Source organism: Apteryx rowi, unplaced genomic scaffold (genome assembly GCF_003343035.1).
Source record: "Apteryx rowi isolate R43461 unplaced genomic scaffold, aptRow1 scaffold_1086, whole genome shotgun sequence".
Taxonomy (NCBI): domain Eukaryota; kingdom Metazoa; phylum Chordata; class Aves; order Apterygiformes; family Apterygidae; genus Apteryx; species Apteryx rowi.
Genome location: NW_020447293.1, coordinates 17901 through 38570, shown reverse-complemented (window position 1 = coordinate 38570; position 20670 = coordinate 17901). Strand labels below are relative to the sequence as shown.

Below are 20670 nucleotides of genomic sequence, written 5' to 3'. Positions count from 1 at the left end.
TGTGCTGTCAAAAAGTATCAAACTGCACTATGGAATTAAAACTGACACATTTCTATTATACTGAATATTTTCTGAAAATTAGACTCTAAAAAAACAATATGTTATAGTACCTCAGTGTTGTTAAGGATGCCTCACTTCTACCCTCAGTCTAACAATCAGAAGTTTTAGCTCAGAAAGGTCACACAACACATACTGTCTGCCAGCCTCAACAACAGATTTTCAGATTCTCTTGACCACTTTCATATTTTATCAGTTAAACATTGAAATAAAGTTTGCAGTAAAATGGAATCTTCTTCATCACACTGTCTTCCAGAATCACTGCATATAGTCTTGCACACTTTATTAAACTGTGGGGCTGAATGCTGCAGTAGCATTTCACTTGAAATTTGTATTGCCTATCAAATCTAATTGTGTCTGGTACCAACCAGCACATGAAGATACATTAATCTTTTCTGAGACAAATTTGAAGGAGGGAGTACATGCAACAGAAACGCTGTGGGAGGGAAGGGTCTTTCACACATCATTTTCTGTTATTAGCCATTAATCATGTCTTCTTTATCTCCAGTATTGAGCATCCTCACCAAATGTTAGAGCCAAATGCTAATCCCATTAATCCCCTTTAAAGATCTGTAAGGTATTCTCTGTAGTTCTGACTTTTACTTAATGCATATCTTAATTTTACAGTGATTTTTGCAAGCTCACTTGAGACCAGTTTCTTTCTGAGAAAGGAGGAGGGACTGCACTTTCCCGTAATGAAGACAATGGATTTAAAAATAGAAATGAGATAGTAAATGCTGTCGGCCAGCAATAGTCAACACATAGAAGCCAATTCAGAAAGACTACTACTGAAGAATATCTACCAAAGTGAACAGAAGCTCTGACTATAGAGAGGCTGGAGAACTGGTCCTATGATTTTGGGGGCTATATACCATCTTGGAATATGATCTGCAATACATAAGGATTTTTTTTCCCCATAACAGGGATTTACTATTAAAAACAAACAAATATGAAGAAATTATTACAAATCAATCCATAAAACAGGTTCAGTAAATTCATGCCACTTGGATTTGGCTCAGTAAGTGGCATACACAGAAACAAGCAGAATCTACAAAAATCATACTGTATGCAAAATGGAGCAGGTCAAACCCTTTACTCTGAAGGCTGGAGATCCAACCTACTGGGTTTGGATATGACTATAACACTGTCAGAGTTTTTCCCAACTCCAATGACACAAATTCTACTGAACATAATGCTTTTTACGACCCTGAGTATGAATCTAAGAAGAGGAGAATGGGGAGGACATGAAAAAGCATTACGCTCAATGGCCAGAACCTCAGTTAGCCGATATCAGCCTGGTGTCCATGAAACTAGCAGAGCTGCGCCAAGCGACGGCAGCTAGTTAGGAACCTTGGAAAGTGTAGCCCTGTTGAAGAACTTTGGTGAACTCACAACAGTGAAGTAATGGCAGATGGAGTACAGACATAAATGTAATCTAAGGTTGAAAGCCAAAAGCCTACATAAATGCTCAGGATAAGACAAGCTCAGAATTGCCCTTGTGTTTTTGTGATATATCCATTTCTTGCTGCTCTCATCTCATGACTTTGTATAAATCTGAACAGGATTAACTATGACTTAATCATGCTTTAACATACTGCAGAGGACAAATGACTAGCTGAAAAATAGAAACATTCCATTTCAACTTTTTAAAATCAGGAATTCATAAAAATCATCACCTTATAGAAGAAATGAATGAGAATAACTAATCCCATTTTATTAAGGCTTTCTTTATTAAGGTGTAAGAGATGCTACAAAATTTATTTGCTTTATCATTTAGGATTAAAATTGCAAGGTTATGTAGAACTGTCCATTTCAAAAATGTAGCCTCTTGTCTCTGCATTTTGTTAGAGCTGGACAAAAATGGGTGCGTGTTCAGATAAGTTAAATCTTACAGGTATTTATTTTAAAATTTTCTCTTAAAAAAAAAAAATCAGTTCTATAATTGATAACAAGAGGGATCACCATATCCCCCCAGTTTGTTTCAAATTTTTAATGCATCCAGACAATTTTAGTGACTTGGAACCAACTCTAATCTTTGACTGCTCAATAAGTTGTAAGGATCAATGGTAAGTTAACCTTTTTCTGAGTTTGTCAAACCTCTGAAATTTATAGATAAAGATAGCCAATCCAATAAACAAGATTGAACAATGCAAAGGCAGTTGGAAAGAAAATTCGAGAATAGGAGTCAATTTTTGCAATACGGATGTGTATCCTTCCTTCTCTCCAAGATCCTGTGCGGCAGTCTTCAAAACAACAAAAGAAGCTAGCACAGTCTTTCCCTTCTAGGCACTCATATCCATAATCATCATCACGTTCAGGTAGATGATTAATGTTATTAATTGGAATTAGTGTTGATCCAGGTCGAACAGCAATTGCAGGTGGTTTCTTAAATAAAAAAAAAAAAAAAAAAGGTTTTTTCTTTCCCCTCAGACTACAGACATTTCATGGACTTCCCATAGGAAAGGCCAGTATAAGCACATTCAGTTCAATATACAGAATTTCAAATTTTAAAGAGAACAGTTTGGGGAGCATTGTGAATTATGAACTGCTGTATATAATCAGCTCAGGCAGGCAAAAGTTCCTGAATGCTTTTCACCTGCCACAGTAAAATCTGGGTTGTGCTGGGATATGGGAATACTGGGTAATTAGTTACAGACAGGGTTAGCTGATCTCATCTACACAACACAAAAGAACATTTTGAAGTCAGTCACAACTTGGCAACTGTGTCACAAACAAGTCCACAAGCAGGATATAAGTATCACTACCAAGGGAATGATTGTTTCCCTTCATTTGCAGTCTTTAGAAGAAGACTGGATACGTTTCTGGAAGCTACATTTTAGCCAAAACAATCTAGTAGGATTAGTACAGCATCACTGGTGAAGTTTAAGAGACTGTGACACACCAAGGCCAGACTTAGTCATCTAATATCCCTCTGATGTTATATCCCTAAACAATATACCCAGCGCTTAGAAACCAAGACATAGGCTCCTGCGGAGAATGCCATTCAAATCAGTAAACTGATAAAAGTAGCTCTTAATTCTTACTTCTACCTTCAGCTAGCGTAACTCAATCCTCTTGCAGTTTGGTAAAAATTCAGTGTAAAAGCTGTTAAGGTTCATAAATAATTTTAATAGAAAAAAATCTGGGTGCTTTATTGCCTCATACATAGACCATTTGCTGTTCCCTTCCTTGTGATTTTTGTTCTTTTTACCGTCCTTTCACTTGCATGACTATAATCCATCTTTCCTCCTTTTATTATTTTATTTCCATACAGTTCTTCACTTTTTATCCTTCTTTTCCCCAATATTTTTTTAAGACATTCTCCCTTTCCCCATCTGTTCTTGTTCTTTTTTCCAAATCTCATAGCCTTTCTAGACTACTCCATAGTCTTCTTGTTCACTCTTTCTTCTTTCAACCTCCCAGTTTTGGCACCTCTTCTAAAATTTTCATACTGAAGATAACTGTTACATTAATACTGCTTTTGTATTTTTTTCTATTTCTTTTACTATCTCCATATTTTTTAACATAAGGAATAAAAATGATAGGAAAGGATGTAGTCAGAGGAATTAAGAAAGTCAGTTTACAATGAAGTAATTAACATCTCTGGACCTCAAAGCACACAGAAGAATCTCTCTAAGCAATTACACGATAGGCAATGATAATACATAAAAAGCAGGAAGCCACATCATTTAGATTCTTGTATGTTTTCAACTCCTATTGTCCCACTTCCAGAGAATTACCTGGGTCAGCACACAGATCTCTGTACCCTGTTAAGAGGCTACCTTGTAGTATAATGTCTCTGCAGCAGTAATGTTCCAAGGGGATGATAACAAAGCACTACAATGCCCACCATGTCTTCCTATCCCCTTCATAAATTTATTAAATAAGTGCCTTTACCAAAGGAAGTTTTATGCACACTGCTGTTTCAACAGTTCTTAGACATGATGACCTAGGGAGCTAATTATAATCCTAAAGGACCTCATTATTCTTTTCAGTTATGATAAAATACTGACTACATTAACAAACAGGAGTTAGATGCTTCTACCCTAATAAGTATTACAAACAAAGCTTATTTTTACATAAGAAAAAACTTAAATTCACATTTAATGTCAATCATTATTTTGCTGAAGATATATAGGGAAAGATACCTATTTCTGATTCACTTCTTTTACTCTGGCTTTACAAGAATTTTTTGACTGTTGGTTCTATCAATCTAAAATTCATGGAGTGATTCATTTCTACTAGTAGGATAAAATAGGAATCCTCAAACTCAATAATACAACACAGAGGAAGACAAAAAGAGGTACTGTGTTTCACTGCTTGTCAAACAAAAGTTCCACAGTTCTCTTATTTCCTGAGAATTCATAGCTAATTCTAATCTGTGCCTAATCTGGAAATCATCTACTATATCTATCCCAGAATAGATACAATTTATGAAAATGTTTTTAACAATCAAAAGTGCTCACTATGCATCACACAGGATTAAGACAACGACACATAGTAAAGAACATAATGCAGCTTCATAACCAATGTGGGCACCATCTGCTTTCACCCTGAAAGGGAGCAGAATGCTTCACATTACAAGGGTACATCTGCTGAAGGTCACAAGACCTAAATTATCACTTGGATTACTACAGTAGTCACCTGCTTGTGAGAAGAATTACTGGCATATCCCAGAAGAAAAATTCAGAGAAGGGAAACAAGCAACCACAGCATCCCACAGCAGAACAGCAGAGGAGGACAAAAAAAACAGTCCCATGAGAAGCGGAGCCAAAGAAATCTGAGTTCTTCAGTGGTTTGTGCCTTGTGGCTGAACTACCAAGAGGATTCTCTAGTGGCCAGTAAGGACTGTTCGCTCTTGAGTTTCTTTTATTGTTCATTTTACTAGTGTGTCCCTCCTCTACCCCACAGCCTGTTTAACAAATGCCAGAGTAGACTGAAACTGGCTACTGAACTAAAAATTTGTAGAAGTAGCCTGAGAGGCAGAAAGACAGAGCTATCTTATATGCCTAATTTCTTACAGGAAATATATAAAAAGTATGCAGGAAAGAGACAATGTGAAGAAAAGGAGAGAAAAGATTTAGAAAAATTATGAAGATAATGTTTTAAAAAGAAGATCAAAGGAAACCTTAAAGGCAAATCTAGAGGTCAGGAAAGGACTGAGGTAAAATAAAAAAATCCTTAGCTACTTAGCCTACTGAGCCCAACATGAAAGAAACTATCTAGAATCCCTAAACTATGAAGTAGGAGATTACTGAGAAGAACTGAGGTCTTCAGAAAGGTCTTACTCCAGAAAGCACGAGGAAACTGTAAATGAAAACTGATAACTAAAAAATCCCCCAAACTCATCTTATTAAAAAAGAAAAAAGGATGTTTTCTCAAGCACTCTTAGAGTCACTTTTTTGAATAAAACTGGGCTCACAGTGCACAGCAAAGTAGAATACCTCACAATAATGTGACATTATATCAGCTGGCAGCGACTTTAAAAAAATCTTTTAATAGATTGATACAATAGTACATGTTGATTGCACCTGTAGATGGTTGATTATATTGTAGATAAAACTCTACATATAATGAGAAGCATTTATAATACACTCTGGTAAGATCAAAACCAAATTATTCTGCACAAAACACTAACACATGTACAAAAGAAAGCCATCATCCATGCACTTTTTGAGCTCATAACACAGGTAATGCATTCACTTCAGGTGAAATGATGATCAGAAGAAGATCCACAACTAATTAAGTTTAATCTTTCCAGCCCAAACTCATTACCCTTACTAATGTGGCTTTGCATAAGCCAATTCATACTGCCTTACTTGAATGATGCTAGCACACATTCTGTAAAATAAAACTGCTGTAATCATTCACAAAATCTCACCATTTCTTCACAAGATATTTTACAGCACCTTCTTGCTATCAGTTCCCGGAATAATAAGCTTTTATTGCATTTTGCAATAGAAATAGAAGACCTATGTAAGGCAAGTTTTCCAAGAAAAAAAATGTGAATAAGATCTTTTCATACAGAATTAAACTGCCTATTTTAATTAAATTGGGGGGTTTTGAGTTACACATCCATAACTACAAGAGAAAAAGAATGAATTCTTTGACAAAAATAGTAAAAAAGAAAGAAAAAAGAAAGAAAAGGAAATCTGTCACTGTACGATTTTCCTTTAATTAATCAGATGGCTTGTTTAATTGTTCCATTTGGAACAAGAAATTTAACAGCATTCCATAAAACTTCACCAAACAAAAACTATTTTGATCAAATTAGAATCCTTTGCATCTAAGTACATTAAATTTAGAACAATTTTTCAGAGTAATCTCTTATTGAATATGTTCTTATAGTCATTTTTTGGTTTGCTGAAACATGTTAAAGAATTCTGGGTGAACAGACAAGTTTTTTTTCCAAATCCTTACAAGTAAAAAGCATACTTTAAGAACAGAATAAAACATAATTAAATAGTGTTTCATATTTTATTGCTAATTTTAATCTTAGTTCAATCCCCAACTATTTAGTCAGTAAGTCCACCATTATTCCACATTTTATATTGTTATATGCACTGAAAAATCTCAAACCATTCAGCAGATTATAGCACAAATGGTTGATATTAGAAGACACATTCTAGGAAGTCTGAGTGCTCCATTCCATTTAATTCATGCCGATCTGCCACCCACTGATCTTTAATTTCTCCCTGGCTTGGAGAAATTGTCTCCCTTTTCATTGTCATGTGTGCTGAGAGCAAACCTATTTCTGCTCCATGTGCTCTGTATGACCATCAAGGCCATAGGTAAGTGTTGCTGGTATCTCACTGCAACAATAACCTAAAACTGAAACTGCTACACTAACACCAAAAGGTCCCCCAAATTYTGAAGCCTCTGTGTCTTTTACCCCAATAGCTCAACTGTGCCCCTTTGCCAAAGCCTGCTTCCTTCCCTGACCACATATGTCCCTAGCACTAGGACAGGGTGAGATTTCCATTCTCCCAGCAGCTTCCAGTTCTCTCAGCTGGGCTGGACTCCCTGAGGATCTCAGTGATGCCCAAGGCAGGATAAAGCAGCATTAGCTCTTCAGCACCCTAGTCTTCTACTAAACACGCAGCTGATCCACTCAGCTCAGCTTCCCAGTATTAGTTGTCCATATTAAGTCCAAGGGCTCTCATTTCCCTAGTATTTAGCCATAGTGGTTCCAAACGGCCCACAGAAGAGTCCATCCCTGCGGCACTTACGAGAATGTGAAAAACAGTGCTCTTCCAACATGAATCGCAGAATGGATATGGTTCGTGCCAGGGTTTCTACATTTCCATGTCTGGGCTTCCCTAATTTCAATTCAACTTCTGTTTGATATTACACAAGTGGCCTTCAGCCTTCCCCCAGGAAAGACAACTCACATTATGATTCAGCTATGCTCTAGCTTCCTCTAAAGAAATGATCTGGAAGTGGGCTTTATAACACTGTCTGTCCTCTTATTATCCTCTCCCAAAGGAGGCTATGATCAAGACTCAGCTATTAAGACTACTATTCTGAAGAATAAACACTTAATGCCTTTCCCTCAATGTTTCATTAATTTAAAAATTAGCTTTTCAATATTTTACTGGCTTCCAACAACAGATTCTTCAGAAATTCCAGTATTCATGCTAAAGGAATGGGAAGCTTCTTAAAATTAAGTAATATTTGTTCCTAGGGTAGGTAGGGATTCATACCAAACCAACCTCAACTTGTAACAGCAAGAGGTTCTTTTTGCTAGAAAGAAACAAGCAAGTAAATTTAAAAAAGACTTGAAGTAGAATTTGTGAAGTTGAAGAGATTTAGAATTCTGACTAATAATAGCTATTTTTTCCTTTGAAATGTCAGTGAGTCAGTGAAAAGGTTAGACTCAAGTGAGGTTAAGTGATGAAGACCCAAACAAATCCTCATATCTTCAGTCCATTTACATTATTCTCCACTGCTAGAATCTTATTTATGGTTCTTTGCCAGGTGCTGTTATCAGAAGCACTGTGCCCAAACAGAACTGTCAGGGGGACTTTACAGGCAGCTCTAAAAGCACAGAGGGGTTGTGCACAACATGGAAAATTATATTAAACTATTTTCTAGCTTAGCCTCATATGTTCTCACTCATATGTGACTAAGATGATCCAAAAGTTCTGTTCATTCATTAGCAGTATTTAGAAAAAAATGAATACAAGTCCCCAACCGTAAAAAAATTAGTGGATTAATTCTCTTTGAAAATTAGCCCTTCCGCTTGGGAACCAGTTCCTCAGAATTAATTTTACAATAAACAGCATTCTGTAATTCTTTTTTCTTCTAGATTGCTTGACTAAACTTACTGATGGCTTGGATTTTGCCTTCTTTTCTTTTCCTTTGTCCCCTTTTCTGTTGCTGGTAAAGTAATGCAAAGTGCCATATTCCATCAAGGCAGCAAACACAAAAATGAAACAAACTGAAACAAAGAGGTCCATTGCTGTCACATAAGAAACCTTTGGGAGTGACTTCCTAGCAATTGTGCTCAGCGTTGTCATGGTCAACACTGTCGTAATACCTATTTGCAGAAGAAAGAAAGAGAAGGAGGTGTATAAATAAATAACCCAGTCATATTGTCACAAAAATTCCTCAGATTACCTTTTAATTCATTGGTGAGGCACACAAGAACTGACCCGCAGTAGGGTTCGCCTCAGATCACACCCACACGCACCCATGCACACCAGTGCTATCACAACAAGCCATCCATATGGATCCAGTGGCCACAGTGGGATCGTACAGAAGGAAGGTTTCAGCTTTACTTTAAATCCCTCCTGTTTTCAACACACTGAAGACACAAAAACACTAAGAAAGTTTATAAGATAAGCAGAAAAAAATAAAAGAAATACAATAAACAGAAATAAACAGATACAAAAACCCCACATTATATACACTGATAAAGGCCCTTTGGTTCTTGAAAAATTAAAATATCCAAAATAATCATTTTGTAAGTAAGCAAAAGGTGTATTATCTATAAACAATTTAAAAATTTTCAGAGGATGATGATGATTTAAAACTTTCAGAAAACACTGGAAAAAAGAATAACGTTTTAAATTGCTTCTGATGTATAATAGGTCAAACTAGATGATCTACAGGGCCCTTCTGGTCTCGTTCTCCAGGTATTTTCTCAACACTGTCTCTTAGGTAATAGAAAACATTTCACTCGATTCACTTATATACAAGTTAATTACACGAACAAGCTAGCCTTAGCAGTTGTATGTTTAGAATCTCAACTAAAATGCTCTTCAGTGGTTTAACACTTTCTTCTGATATTTGATGCTTCAGGGAGATGCAAAGCTTTTTTGAGAGTAGTCCAAAATTCAGATGTGACCTTTCCTTTGGATAGCAGTACTTGAAGACATAAACAATTTCTGTTATTTACATAAGCAGGTTTATTACACAAAACATGTCACACCAATCTAAGACTATCTATGGCTTTAAATCAAAGCATGGAATCAGAGGTTGCTATTGACTGATCCTGCAGCAGGAAAACAGTGGTGATTTTGCAGCAGATTTCTCAAAAGAATTAAATGCCTAAAATGGCAGATAGGTAACCACAGAGTTTTTCAAAAGTGCTTAGCTCCCACTAGATGCTTTTGAAAATCAATTAGGCACTTCTCTGCATAATTAAATGCCTAAATACCTTTAATAATCTGGATCATTTTGCTTTGAGAAACCACAATCTGTCAGGGTCTTTCAACACAGATGCAAGAAAAAGGCCTGAGCTTTTGCAGCGTATCAGGCCACAGCACAGCCGCCAGGTGGAAGGTGATTCCCACCATTCCCCCTACTGACTTCTGCTCAGAGGACAAAAGGAGACACAGACTTTCCCAGTCCTCTCCACTGCGAAAGGCATACGGAGGGCTGTCTTGGTGAGCAAACCTTCCATAGCATCATGGCTGCTAGCCACGATGGACCCTAGTTTGGGCTTTATTGTTTTAATTTCTCAATCATTCTCTATAAAACTTCATTTATTCCACTGGTAACCTCTTTTTTTCTTCAGCAGGATACCTGTCTATGAGAAAAATAATCCTACAATCTGCCAGTCAAGCAGGCTTCTGCATGCTCATGCAAAAGTCACCAAAAGTAACTCAGAGTTAACTGGATGGAGCTGTAAATATGATACTGCAAACACTTGCAGTACATTACAAGAAGGTTAGTATTTCTGAAATGGGAGTGTGGAAACTCTGCCTTCATCATTCGATCCAAGATGAATTTGGTAGGTTAGCGGCATGGAAAGATTATTCTGTAAAAAGAACAAACTGGATATAGAACGAGCAGGATATGACAGCTTTTCCAGTTAAAGCTAGTGTCTTTCCAGACTGTACCCACAATGACATGAATGTGCAATGCTTAAAAAGTCAAAGAAATTTTATAATTTCTAAATATCAGAGACATCTTCATTCATTTATTCAGGCTTTTAGGCTCTCTTCACTAAGCTTTGCAGAACTTTTAAATAGTACAAAGTTAAGGTCCAAGACTCAAGCTTTCTTTCGCTTACCTTTGCATTACACTACTTAGCCATGTTCATTTTTGCTTACTTTCTTCCTTGACTCATTAATCTTGCAGATTTAACAACATAGTGGTCCAGTTTCAGTGAGAAAGGCAGAGAGTTAAAGCCTGGACTCACTCTTCTGTTAGGAAATGCTCCTATAATGTGAGAGTGGTGTATCATATAAACTGGTGAGGGAAATTAACTCATCTCTCTCACTTCCTAAAATGTACTCTCAACCCTTGGTCTTTTCCACAAAATAGATCATAATGCCACCACCAGTTTTACTAAAAGCATCTATCAGTGCTAAGCTCAAAGTTGCTATTGTGCATCCCATGTGCTCCAGGCACCCCTATGTATTTTGTGTCTCTGGGATATAAGGCACTTCTCCAAGGCAGGACACAAATTCCAAGTGGTCAAAAGTAGGAGACTGATGCCATGCCAAGCAGCTCAGCCAAGGTGGCACTGCCACAGAATAATCTCTGTGGAAAAACTCGCAACGCTTCAGTAATGCCTGTGATAAAAACAAAATCCCTAAGGACAGTGAGTCAGGCTTTTGTGAGTTATGCACCTAACAGTTTGAAGTTCAACTTTGGTTGAAAATTTTCCTCATCTTGGGCTTAAAAAAACAAATGAATCATTTTCATTACTTTTTAGAAATCTAGATCTTCCTGGGTTTCCCCTTGTGCAGTAATAACATCCTTTCTTCCGCGATGCTAAGGGAAGTTTAATCATACTTGTCAGACTAATCATTGCCATATTGCTGTCCCTGGAGATGACAAAAAGAACATAAAGGGAAAAAACGTAGTTATGTGAACAGCAGCAGATCCACAAGGCTTGAATCACAATTTCCAGAAGATTTCCATTCTCAACACTCTCTCCTTAAGCCCTGCTGTGAAACCACAGCAGGATCCTCTTCCTCTTAATCTTGAAGTTCAAGAGGAAGGGTGACCAGCAGTCACAGTCTGAAGGGGAATAAACTGGTTAATTTACTGCCCTCTGCAGATTTGTATTCCTGGGGAGTACTGGACCCTTCAAGATTGAGAATAGACATACATACCCAGAGATGTCCTTGCAGGAACTGCATCTTTATTGATCCAAAATGACACCCATGAAAGAACAACTGTCAGTATACAAGGAATGTATGTCTGGATAGTAAAATATCCCATACGTCTGCTCAGATCAAAGAAGATTGTCATAATAATGTAATCACCTATAAGTTAAAAAAAAAATCTCAGTAGACATTGTAAATGGTTTTCAGTTGTATATTTATCTGTTACTGTTGCTCTACATTGTTATTACATGCAGTGAAACTTTACATTTTGCCTTACCAGACAGGGTATGAGAAATTTCAGTTGTATTTCGTAACCCTACAAACGCAAACTGATACAATCTCCAGTATTTTGGATCTGCCACTTCAACAGAGGTTTTCTTCCATTTGTATTCAATTTCATTTCTAGGATATCCATCTAAAATAAAGCAGAGCAAATCAAGCGTTCAGTTGCAGTATATACCAAAGCATGTTTTCACTTGTGATCTTCAAAATTACTTACATACTAAATCAGGGCTATATATAAACTGGATCATAGAGCAAGCTACTCTAGAATCTACCTGATATACTGTTAAAATTTAACCAAAAAATGTCTAACCTCAGTTTTAAGCCTAGCTAAACGTATGATCAACCAACAACTATGTAAATACAAATGTCTAGGGAATAGGTACACAATACTGTTGTACTCAGACATGAGCAACTGGCTCAGAATCATCACTAAACGTTAATCTATAAATGTAATAGACACCAATACAGCTTTAAAAGAACATAAAGGGCTTAAAAATACAGAAAAAAATACAGTCCTATAGATGTTTATTGAAAATTTCTCTTCTCTATTATTCCCAGATTGGATTTTTGTGACCTGATTCATTGTCCGGTATTTCAGTTCTAAGGGAGTACAATACTCTATTTTCATGGTCTTGCCCCACATGATCCTGCACAAAGGCAGAAATAAAATTAATGAAGGTTCCCTCATAGGGCACAACTGTTTAGTGGACAGAGCTGCAAAGCTCATTTAGTTGGCAGTATCCAAGAAGGAAATGTTAAATGAAAATATTTATTTAGGAAGAAGCATTGAAGTTTGATTTCATTGCCTGTTCGGTTTTACATCTAGGAATAAATTGTTTTGCTGTGTTCAGGTGTTGTTAGAGTTTTCACCAGTAATAGCACAGTGATCTTAGGAACATATTAATTTTTTTTTAATAGTTCATATTGAAGAATCCAAACCTGAAAGTTGGTGTTTCTTGCTCACATAAATAAGTCCCACTGAAAGGAGAAGGACTCATTATGCTGATTAAATACCTGCAGGAACAGGTTAAAGAGGGTAGCTCTTATTTTTCCTCTTAAGTATACCCCATGTAACCAACTCAAAGCTAGCAAGTCTGGCAGGCATAAAGGAAAAAAAAAATCCTCTTCTCTTAGGGCAATAGATTCCCATTAACATGAACAGGCATTGCATCAAACTTTTAAGCACCATGATTATTTTTAAAGTTGCAATTAAATTAAATGCATGTAATTCCATTCATTCATTATTGCATTTAATAATGCAACAAACAATGCAATAAATCCAAGTAAAATATAAAGTGGTCAGTTCTTTCCTTCTCTATAAGACTTTAAAATGTAATCACTTGCTCTCTTGCAGACAGAATTCAAAGAAATTAAAAGCCTAATTGTAAAGAGAAAGGGAAAAAAACAAAAAATAATAAAAACAAAAAACAACCAAAGTATTTTACCACCTACAGCTTGAAAACTCCAGGGGACAGGAATGTTCATCCATGGGAAAGTTATGAAGCTGAAGATAACATTCAGCATTAATTGTCAGCCTAATTAGAAAAAAAAAAAAAGCCATAAGGTTATATTCAAGCATCCAGACACTTCAGACTAGATAGTAAAGAACATGCACAGGAATCAATTTTGCCAATTAATGCACACTATGCATAGCCAGCTGTGTATCTGCAAAAAACACTCAGCATCACCTCTAAAGAATGAAAACTGTCAGCAAATGCAATCTGAGGACCTGCATGGTTTATCGGTATATCTAGCAATTCCAAGAGCATCAATTGATTTGGGGGAATCTCTCAGCTCTTCACCAGAAAAAGGGGGGAAAAGGGATGGATAAAAGGGTGGGATTGAAGGCAGGGCAGGGAGGGGAGTTCACAACAGCAAATAAAGGAAGCCACCGAAGAATGCATTCATCAAGTCAAATGGCATTTGGTGTCATTATATCTGATGGCAATGTACTGTATGGTGAAGGTGGGGCCACAGGCCTGCTCTCTACTCATTGAAGTAGCTCTGATGAAAACAGCAGCAGAGATGGGAAACAGTAGGCTTGATATTTCTACTCATTCAATATCTAAGGCACTCAAATAATGCAGGTAGCTAGTGTACATTTCAGAAGTAGTTCAGGACTCATAATGGTATTTGAACAACTGAATCACTTGCTGCTTTTGAAAATACTACCACAGATTTTCAAAGATCTTCCAAGCGACAAATGAGAAACTCAGTTCATGCTAACTTTCACTAGGAGGCTGCAGTAAGGGGCTGGACACTTAACTGCCATCTTTGCATTTAGAATAGCTCCTCCGCTGTTGACAGCATGGTGAAGAAGTCAGAATTTCTTCTAAATCCAGTTCTGAAAAGTAACGTCATGCTTATATACTACACTGAGATGAAGGGATGAAGAAAGGAGGACTCTGCCATGCAATGCCAGAAGGCCCTGCAAGCCTTTGAACAAAGTGATTATTTTATACAAAGTGTCATTAGGACCTTCCTGGAAATCTGACCTGAACAAGAGAGAGGCAGATGTAATTTATATGGGAAAGTAAATTAAAGGAAATTTCCTGACATATCCTGGAAAAGAATATGCCATATTTCAAACTGAAAGACTTGCATTCCTCCGGTGAAGCTTTTCAATGTGCCAGTCATGACATATGCATTTATTGCCTTTGGTTTCTATTTTCACTCTTTGGATAACTCAATCTTAAAAAAGTCAGACATAAAGCAATACAACTAGATCTGGAATCACTGGTAGGTCCAACAGAAAGACCAACAACTTTGGGCCAGTGGTGGCACAGGGGAGCCAGAGAACCTGCAGCATAGCCAGGTCCCGCTAGCATTCCTTCAATCACCAACATATGAACTTCTCTTCTCTGTGTTATTCCACCTTAGGCCAAATTCAGGCAATCTCCTTGTTCTATACAGATACTTGCACATGGCAGTACTGGGTGAATACCCAGTTTTACTGTTTTATTAGCAGCCCATTGCACTTCATAGCTCATATATTAGCACTGTAATTCTACCCTCTCACTCTGGGAGAGCTCACATAAATGTTTTTCACTTAGATCCTGTTTAGAAAAAAAGTATACCTTTGAAACTGGACATACAATGGAAGGGTAAAGTCCAAGTATGACCCTGGAATTGCTCAGCACAATAAATAAATACAGAAATATGTATTAGCATGTTAACAGAAGAGACTACCTAGAGATTTTTTATAAACCTTAGCAGGACAAACTGTTTAAAAAGCGCTCTTCTTAGAAAGTTGTATGCTTCGAAGTGAGGCATATTAAGAAACAATTAAGTGAACAGAATTCTTTTAAAACAGTCTAATTCTTATTACTTCTGATACTGAATGCTTTTATAAATTGCTTGTACAACATCACTAGCCTACACATGAAAACTACGTAAATGACCAAAAAGAAAATAATTAAATTAAATTTAATTTTTTTATTTAATTAATTTTAAATAATTTAATTTTAAAAGTACAGAACTAGATTTATTGGACAGTATGGCCCTATCTTTTGAAAGGATATTAAATACATTCCCAATCCTAAGAAAATATATAATTTAGTATACTTTTTAGTACTCTGCATCATCTTACTGTCAACGCTTATGTTTAAAAAAACAGGGCTCTGGCTGATGAGTAGAAACTTTGTACAGGTGGCTGAATGAAGCTCTTCCTGAGCCTGTCACTATCCTCCTCTGCAAGGATGCCTGAACTACTTGGTGATCAACTACTAATTTACAGCACGATTTTGTAGACAAACTTTAAAAAAAAAAAAAAAAGACAGATCACACTAAAATGCTTTCTATCGACTACAGCATTTCAAGAACTGTTTGATAAGCAACTCTGACTTTAGGACAGATACCCTAGATGTTGACTTTAAAATCATCCCAAGCATCCCACATTTGCCAAGTAAAATTTTTGCAAATACATTTGCCTGTGCCTAATTTGGAGTTAAAGAATAGCTTTGTTGATTTTAATGGCACAATGTAAAGGTTGCAAAGGTAAGCATGTGAAGAAGTATATGCAGAACTGCAGCCTGATTGTTAGTCAAAGTACCTATGATTTTTACTGTTTGAAGCATTTCATCTTTTACTTAACAAACATAATGTGGTGGAAATTAGATACTGAGCTACGCAGGAGAATAGAAGTCTCTAAAAAAACAATCTATGGCTAGATCAGTGATATTTTAGGGACGGACCACCACTATGCTACTGGCTGCATAATTTTTTTTTTCTTTCTTGCCTGTACCTAAATGAGATCAAGATCTGCTTCCTCTTCAACTGTATTTACCCTATTAACTGGGCAATGTAACTCAATATTATGCATTTCACATTTTTCATGATCAAATCATCATTTTTTTCTCCCTAGCAAATTCCCTGCAAACTCCCATAGTCCACAACAAAAAAGGGCAAGAGATTTTCTTCATACTCTAACTCTTTTCATATTCCTGGGCATAAAAATGCTATTTCTTTATCCAGTTAATAAATACTCACCTCAAAGTGTATAATACTCGTCCATCACTCCAGATCCGAAGCAAACGGTTCGGAGTTGTAATCCAGTGAGCATCAGATTTTCTTGAGTTCCGGAAGAAAGTGTCTGGAATCCAAATTTTTCCAACCATATTGCTATTAAGCATAAGCACTTTCATTGAGCTGTTAAATTTTAGACGACTGTCATACCAAGTCTGGGCAAAAATTATATCGATGGTGTATTCCTAAAAATAGAGAAACAATCATATCTATGTATGCATATACCAAAGCTTGCAAGCCAAGAATTTTTAATTCATATATAAATCTAGGGCCACCTCTTCTCTTTTGTATCATTTGAGTAGCACTTAGCAATCAAAAATCCCAGGCTGAGGAGTTACAGACTGATGAATGGCACACACATCTGCCTGCATCTCTTCTTTTCTGACATAAATTGATTATTTAAGGAAAAGGAGAGCTGATAGGACCTTCCTGCAACATGGAGGTCACCACACAGCAGAACCACCTCTAGCGGACCTAGACAGAAGTTAAACAGCAACCTTAATACTTTTTCTGGGCTAGGCTAAGTTTGTTAAGACAGAGGTTCTCTATCTCTTGAAAACCAAACCAAGCAAATTTTCTATATTTTTTCAGAACTTTACAATGTGCAATTTGAGATCTTTTTAAGAAAGTAAGAAAGCTACAGTTATCTTCAACATTCCCCACTCCTGTTTTGACAAAAATAACAGAATTTATCCACTGGCCAAATTTCATACTTTGAAAAATTCATGAGTATGCAGCAAGTAAACATCACAGCTTGTGGAGTTAACTGTTATTGTCTGCCACATATATTTACCTATATACATACAAAAGGGTATATAATCATAGTTAGGAAAGAAATTTCCTTAAAGAAATCCCACTTTACTTATTAGACCTTCAAGAAAATGCCTGTTCTGATAGAAAGCCAGTTTCCTCAGTAGACTTTCATGGTCAGAAAAGAAAGGTGACAAAACAAAACTAAAAACACAGCCTTTTAACGAGAGAATTCTTGACACAGTTACAGAAGGTAAAACTTGAGGGAGAGAAACATTATGTATACATTGGAATATTGTTTTGCAAAGAACCCAACCAGTTGCTTTTGCACTCCAAAGGAGCAATGCCACCTGATGCTTCTCTGTTGTGTTTGTCACAGCTCCAGGTCACAACTATGATCAACATAGCAAAGAACTCTCTACTTGGTGGCAGATGAGATCCTTCCTATGTGKTTGTCCTATGAAAGCTCCTACAAGCAACTTAGCAACTCTTCTCACAGCTCAGYCTGCAGGGAAAAGCGCTGCAGACCAGACTCAGACAGGTTCACATTGCCCATTGACCTGTCACTTATGGTGGGGAAAGAGAGARGGAAACAGCATTTCAGACTCCTGCTGCCTGTCTGGAGCCAAAGGAGTCACCACTAGTTTACTTGGCTAAAAAAATACACAATGCAGATAATCAGTTCCATCTTTAAATATACAGAAAAGCACTGCAGCAAACTCCTCACTCATGTCAGCAACTAATACTACTCATCTTGCAGGAAAGTTTGTGAAACTTGGCACTTAATACTTTGGAAGTGCAAAGACAGATATTCCAGGACTGCCTAAATCTCCCTCATTTTTCCCATCCCTCCAGGGGACGAGGAACAGGTTCAGGAAATAGATAGGCAAGAGAGAGGCTTGCCCCTTTTCTCTCCTGTATCACAGCTGAATTACCACATGGACTATCCTGTTCTGCTTTTTGACTCTCAAAGATTATGAATAACTAGTGTCTGAGGCAAGCAGTGTGTGTGTGTGGGGGGGGGGGGGACAGAGGTAACAAAAGGACTAATCAAAATTCCTTTTTTGAGATGACTTGGTTCTGAAACTCTGCTTGTATTCCTTGGAAGACACTGTCATCAACAGAAGAAGGTTCTTCAGGTCAAAATAAGTCCTTGATTATTTTATTTCTGTAAACAATCTTCAAGACACCTGTGAAAAGTCAGGGCCCTTTTATCCTTAAAAAACTGCTTCCTGTGCTCATTTACAGTAGTTCCATCTAGAAAGGAAACTTGCTTTTCTCTAGTGTAAATGAGTAAACAAGACAGTGCAAAGGAGACATGTTTTAATGGCTTAAATGGAACAGAATGAATAACGGTTGCCTTTACAGTATAAATAGGAGAAAAAAATAAATCAGTGAGTAAAATCAACAGACATGACAATGTATGAAAAGAGTAGATTGTCTGAGTTTGAAGGTGCTACTCTAAGCAGCCACTCCACAGCAGCTCTGCATTGTATGAGAAAAAGAAATATATCAAAGTGTCATTATAGTCAAAACCACCCAGTGTAATAAAACTCAGGCTGCCATAGAACACATCCACCCTAACAAATTAAGGTAAGAAAGGAAGAAGCACTTAAAGATGATTTTGAGAGCAAAGAGTAAGGGGACAGCCTCAGCAGGCCCAGATGCTTGCATTCTCTTACCTTTCAGTATTAAATTGGCAAGGTCTTATCATGATTGTACTACAAAGTTGTTTAAACAACTTCATGGGCAAAAAAACAGGAAACTTTGTTAACATTCTTCTTGAAACACCTGCCACTGTTCAAGCAGAATCCATATGCACAATAATTCAGTATCACAAAATTAATAACAATTTGTTTCCAAGCATCTTGTCGAATGTATGTAACAAGATATCCAAGCGCCAGCCTCCTCTCATATATCTACTTAGGGTGGTCCTCCATTTCAGAGCTGACATTTCAGTACCTGGACATCTCCCTCTGCCCTCATTCATCCAACCAAAGGCACAATCCTACTCATTCATTACATCTGAAAGATGTGGACTTGCAGTCTCTTTGTGGGTGGCAGCAGCAGTTCACCCCTCTCTCTGTAGGGGGGTGGGACATGTGAAAATGGGACACAAGCATTAGCTTCCTTTCTGAACTCAGGTGCCCTCACAAAACAGGCCAGGTGGTACAGGTCCAAACAGATCCCCAGCATTCACCTCTATATAGACAAACATATAGGACGATCGAACAACTGAAACTCAAGTGACWGTTTGCTAACATGCAGCTGTGACAGTATAGATACCTGAGAGCAATAACCTGAAAGGGAAACTATGCTGAAGGATTATCAAGAAAGATGGATCTATTTTGAAGATCTAGTTTGAAATGGACCTGAAATCTGCACAGATTTTACAGATTCATACATTCAATTCCCCCAAATTTCCAGTTCCTGAAAAAGAATCCGTATGTCCTAATAAGAGAAGCAAATCTGGGTCTCTAAAATTTGCTGAAAATGAAGTACAAAATCATCACACTGAAGCAGTCAAGTACCTTTTCTAGAAGTACTTTATTTCGAAAACTAGATGAATAAAAGCCCTATTTTATTTTCAAAACCATAGTAGCAAGCACAGCAGCACACCAGATTTAAAAAATGTTCTTTTAGTGCAACAAATTTCTAAGGAGCTACTTAGGTCTTCCTTGTTTTCTTACAAAAGTTAAACTTCACAATCTTATCACCTTCTAGTCTTTCATAAAACTTCTCACTACTCAATGCCACTGTGGAACCATAAGAATTAGTTTACTACTCTCTTTCAAATGAAACTAATGATATAATAGCTATGCAGAATAAAACGGAATCAATCTATGGCCACATTAGTCACAGCCATAGGAAAATGCATGCTTATTCATATTTAGCCTAACAGGGTTCAATAACCATTGCACAAGTTAGCTCATACTYGGCATTTGATTAGACCACTGAACTCTTTCGTGCAGCTGGCATAAAGAGCCCACCTGCCTAATTATTTACAGATAACTGCAAATCTCCTCCATCTCCCTCCTCTCTAAAAGATCATAACAAACTCCAAAGGCTGGGAATACAGTGACTAATCTTGAATTACCACTAAAAGTCAGGCAGTGAACTGTGAATTTTGACGAGCAGACATATAGTCTCCCCCCCACCCCAAAAAAAGGGGAGGCAGATACCTTTCTACAAGATTATTTCTCAGTGTAACTATAACATGCCAACTGCAACATAACATCAATGGTTCTCATGGGGGACTTCAACCACCCTGATATCTGCTGGAAAGACAACACAGCTAGGCACAAACAGTCCTGGAGGTTCCTGCAGAGCATTGGTGACAACTTCTCGACACAGGTGGTGGAGGAGCCAACAAGGAGAGGTGTGCTGCTGGACCTCGTACTAACAAACAAAGAAGGACTGGTGGAAGATGTGAAGGTTGGGGGCAGCCTTGGCTGCAGTGACCATGAGATCGTGGAGTTCAGGATCCTGC

General features: G+C 37.2%; 1 protein-coding gene across 1 annotated transcript in view; it reads right to left on the bottom strand.

The window, feature by feature from the left end:
* Window positions 1-2163: 2163 nt before the first annotated feature.
* Window positions 2164-20670, bottom strand: part of LOC112968983 (gamma-aminobutyric acid receptor subunit gamma-1) — a gene marked incomplete at its 5' end in the record, with an annotated part of 32148 nt that continues 13641 nt past the window's right edge. The window contains 6 exons of the mRNA XM_026071805.1: window positions 2164-2442; window positions 8385-8596; window positions 11628-11780; window positions 11899-12036; window positions 13359-13441; window positions 16395-16615. Of these exons, the coding sequence (XP_025927590.1) occupies window positions 2164-2442; window positions 8385-8596; window positions 11628-11780; window positions 11899-12036; window positions 13359-13441; window positions 16395-16615 (1086 nt within the window). The remainder of the gene's footprint in view (window positions 2443-8384; window positions 8597-11627; window positions 11781-11898; window positions 12037-13358; window positions 13442-16394; window positions 16616-20670) is intronic.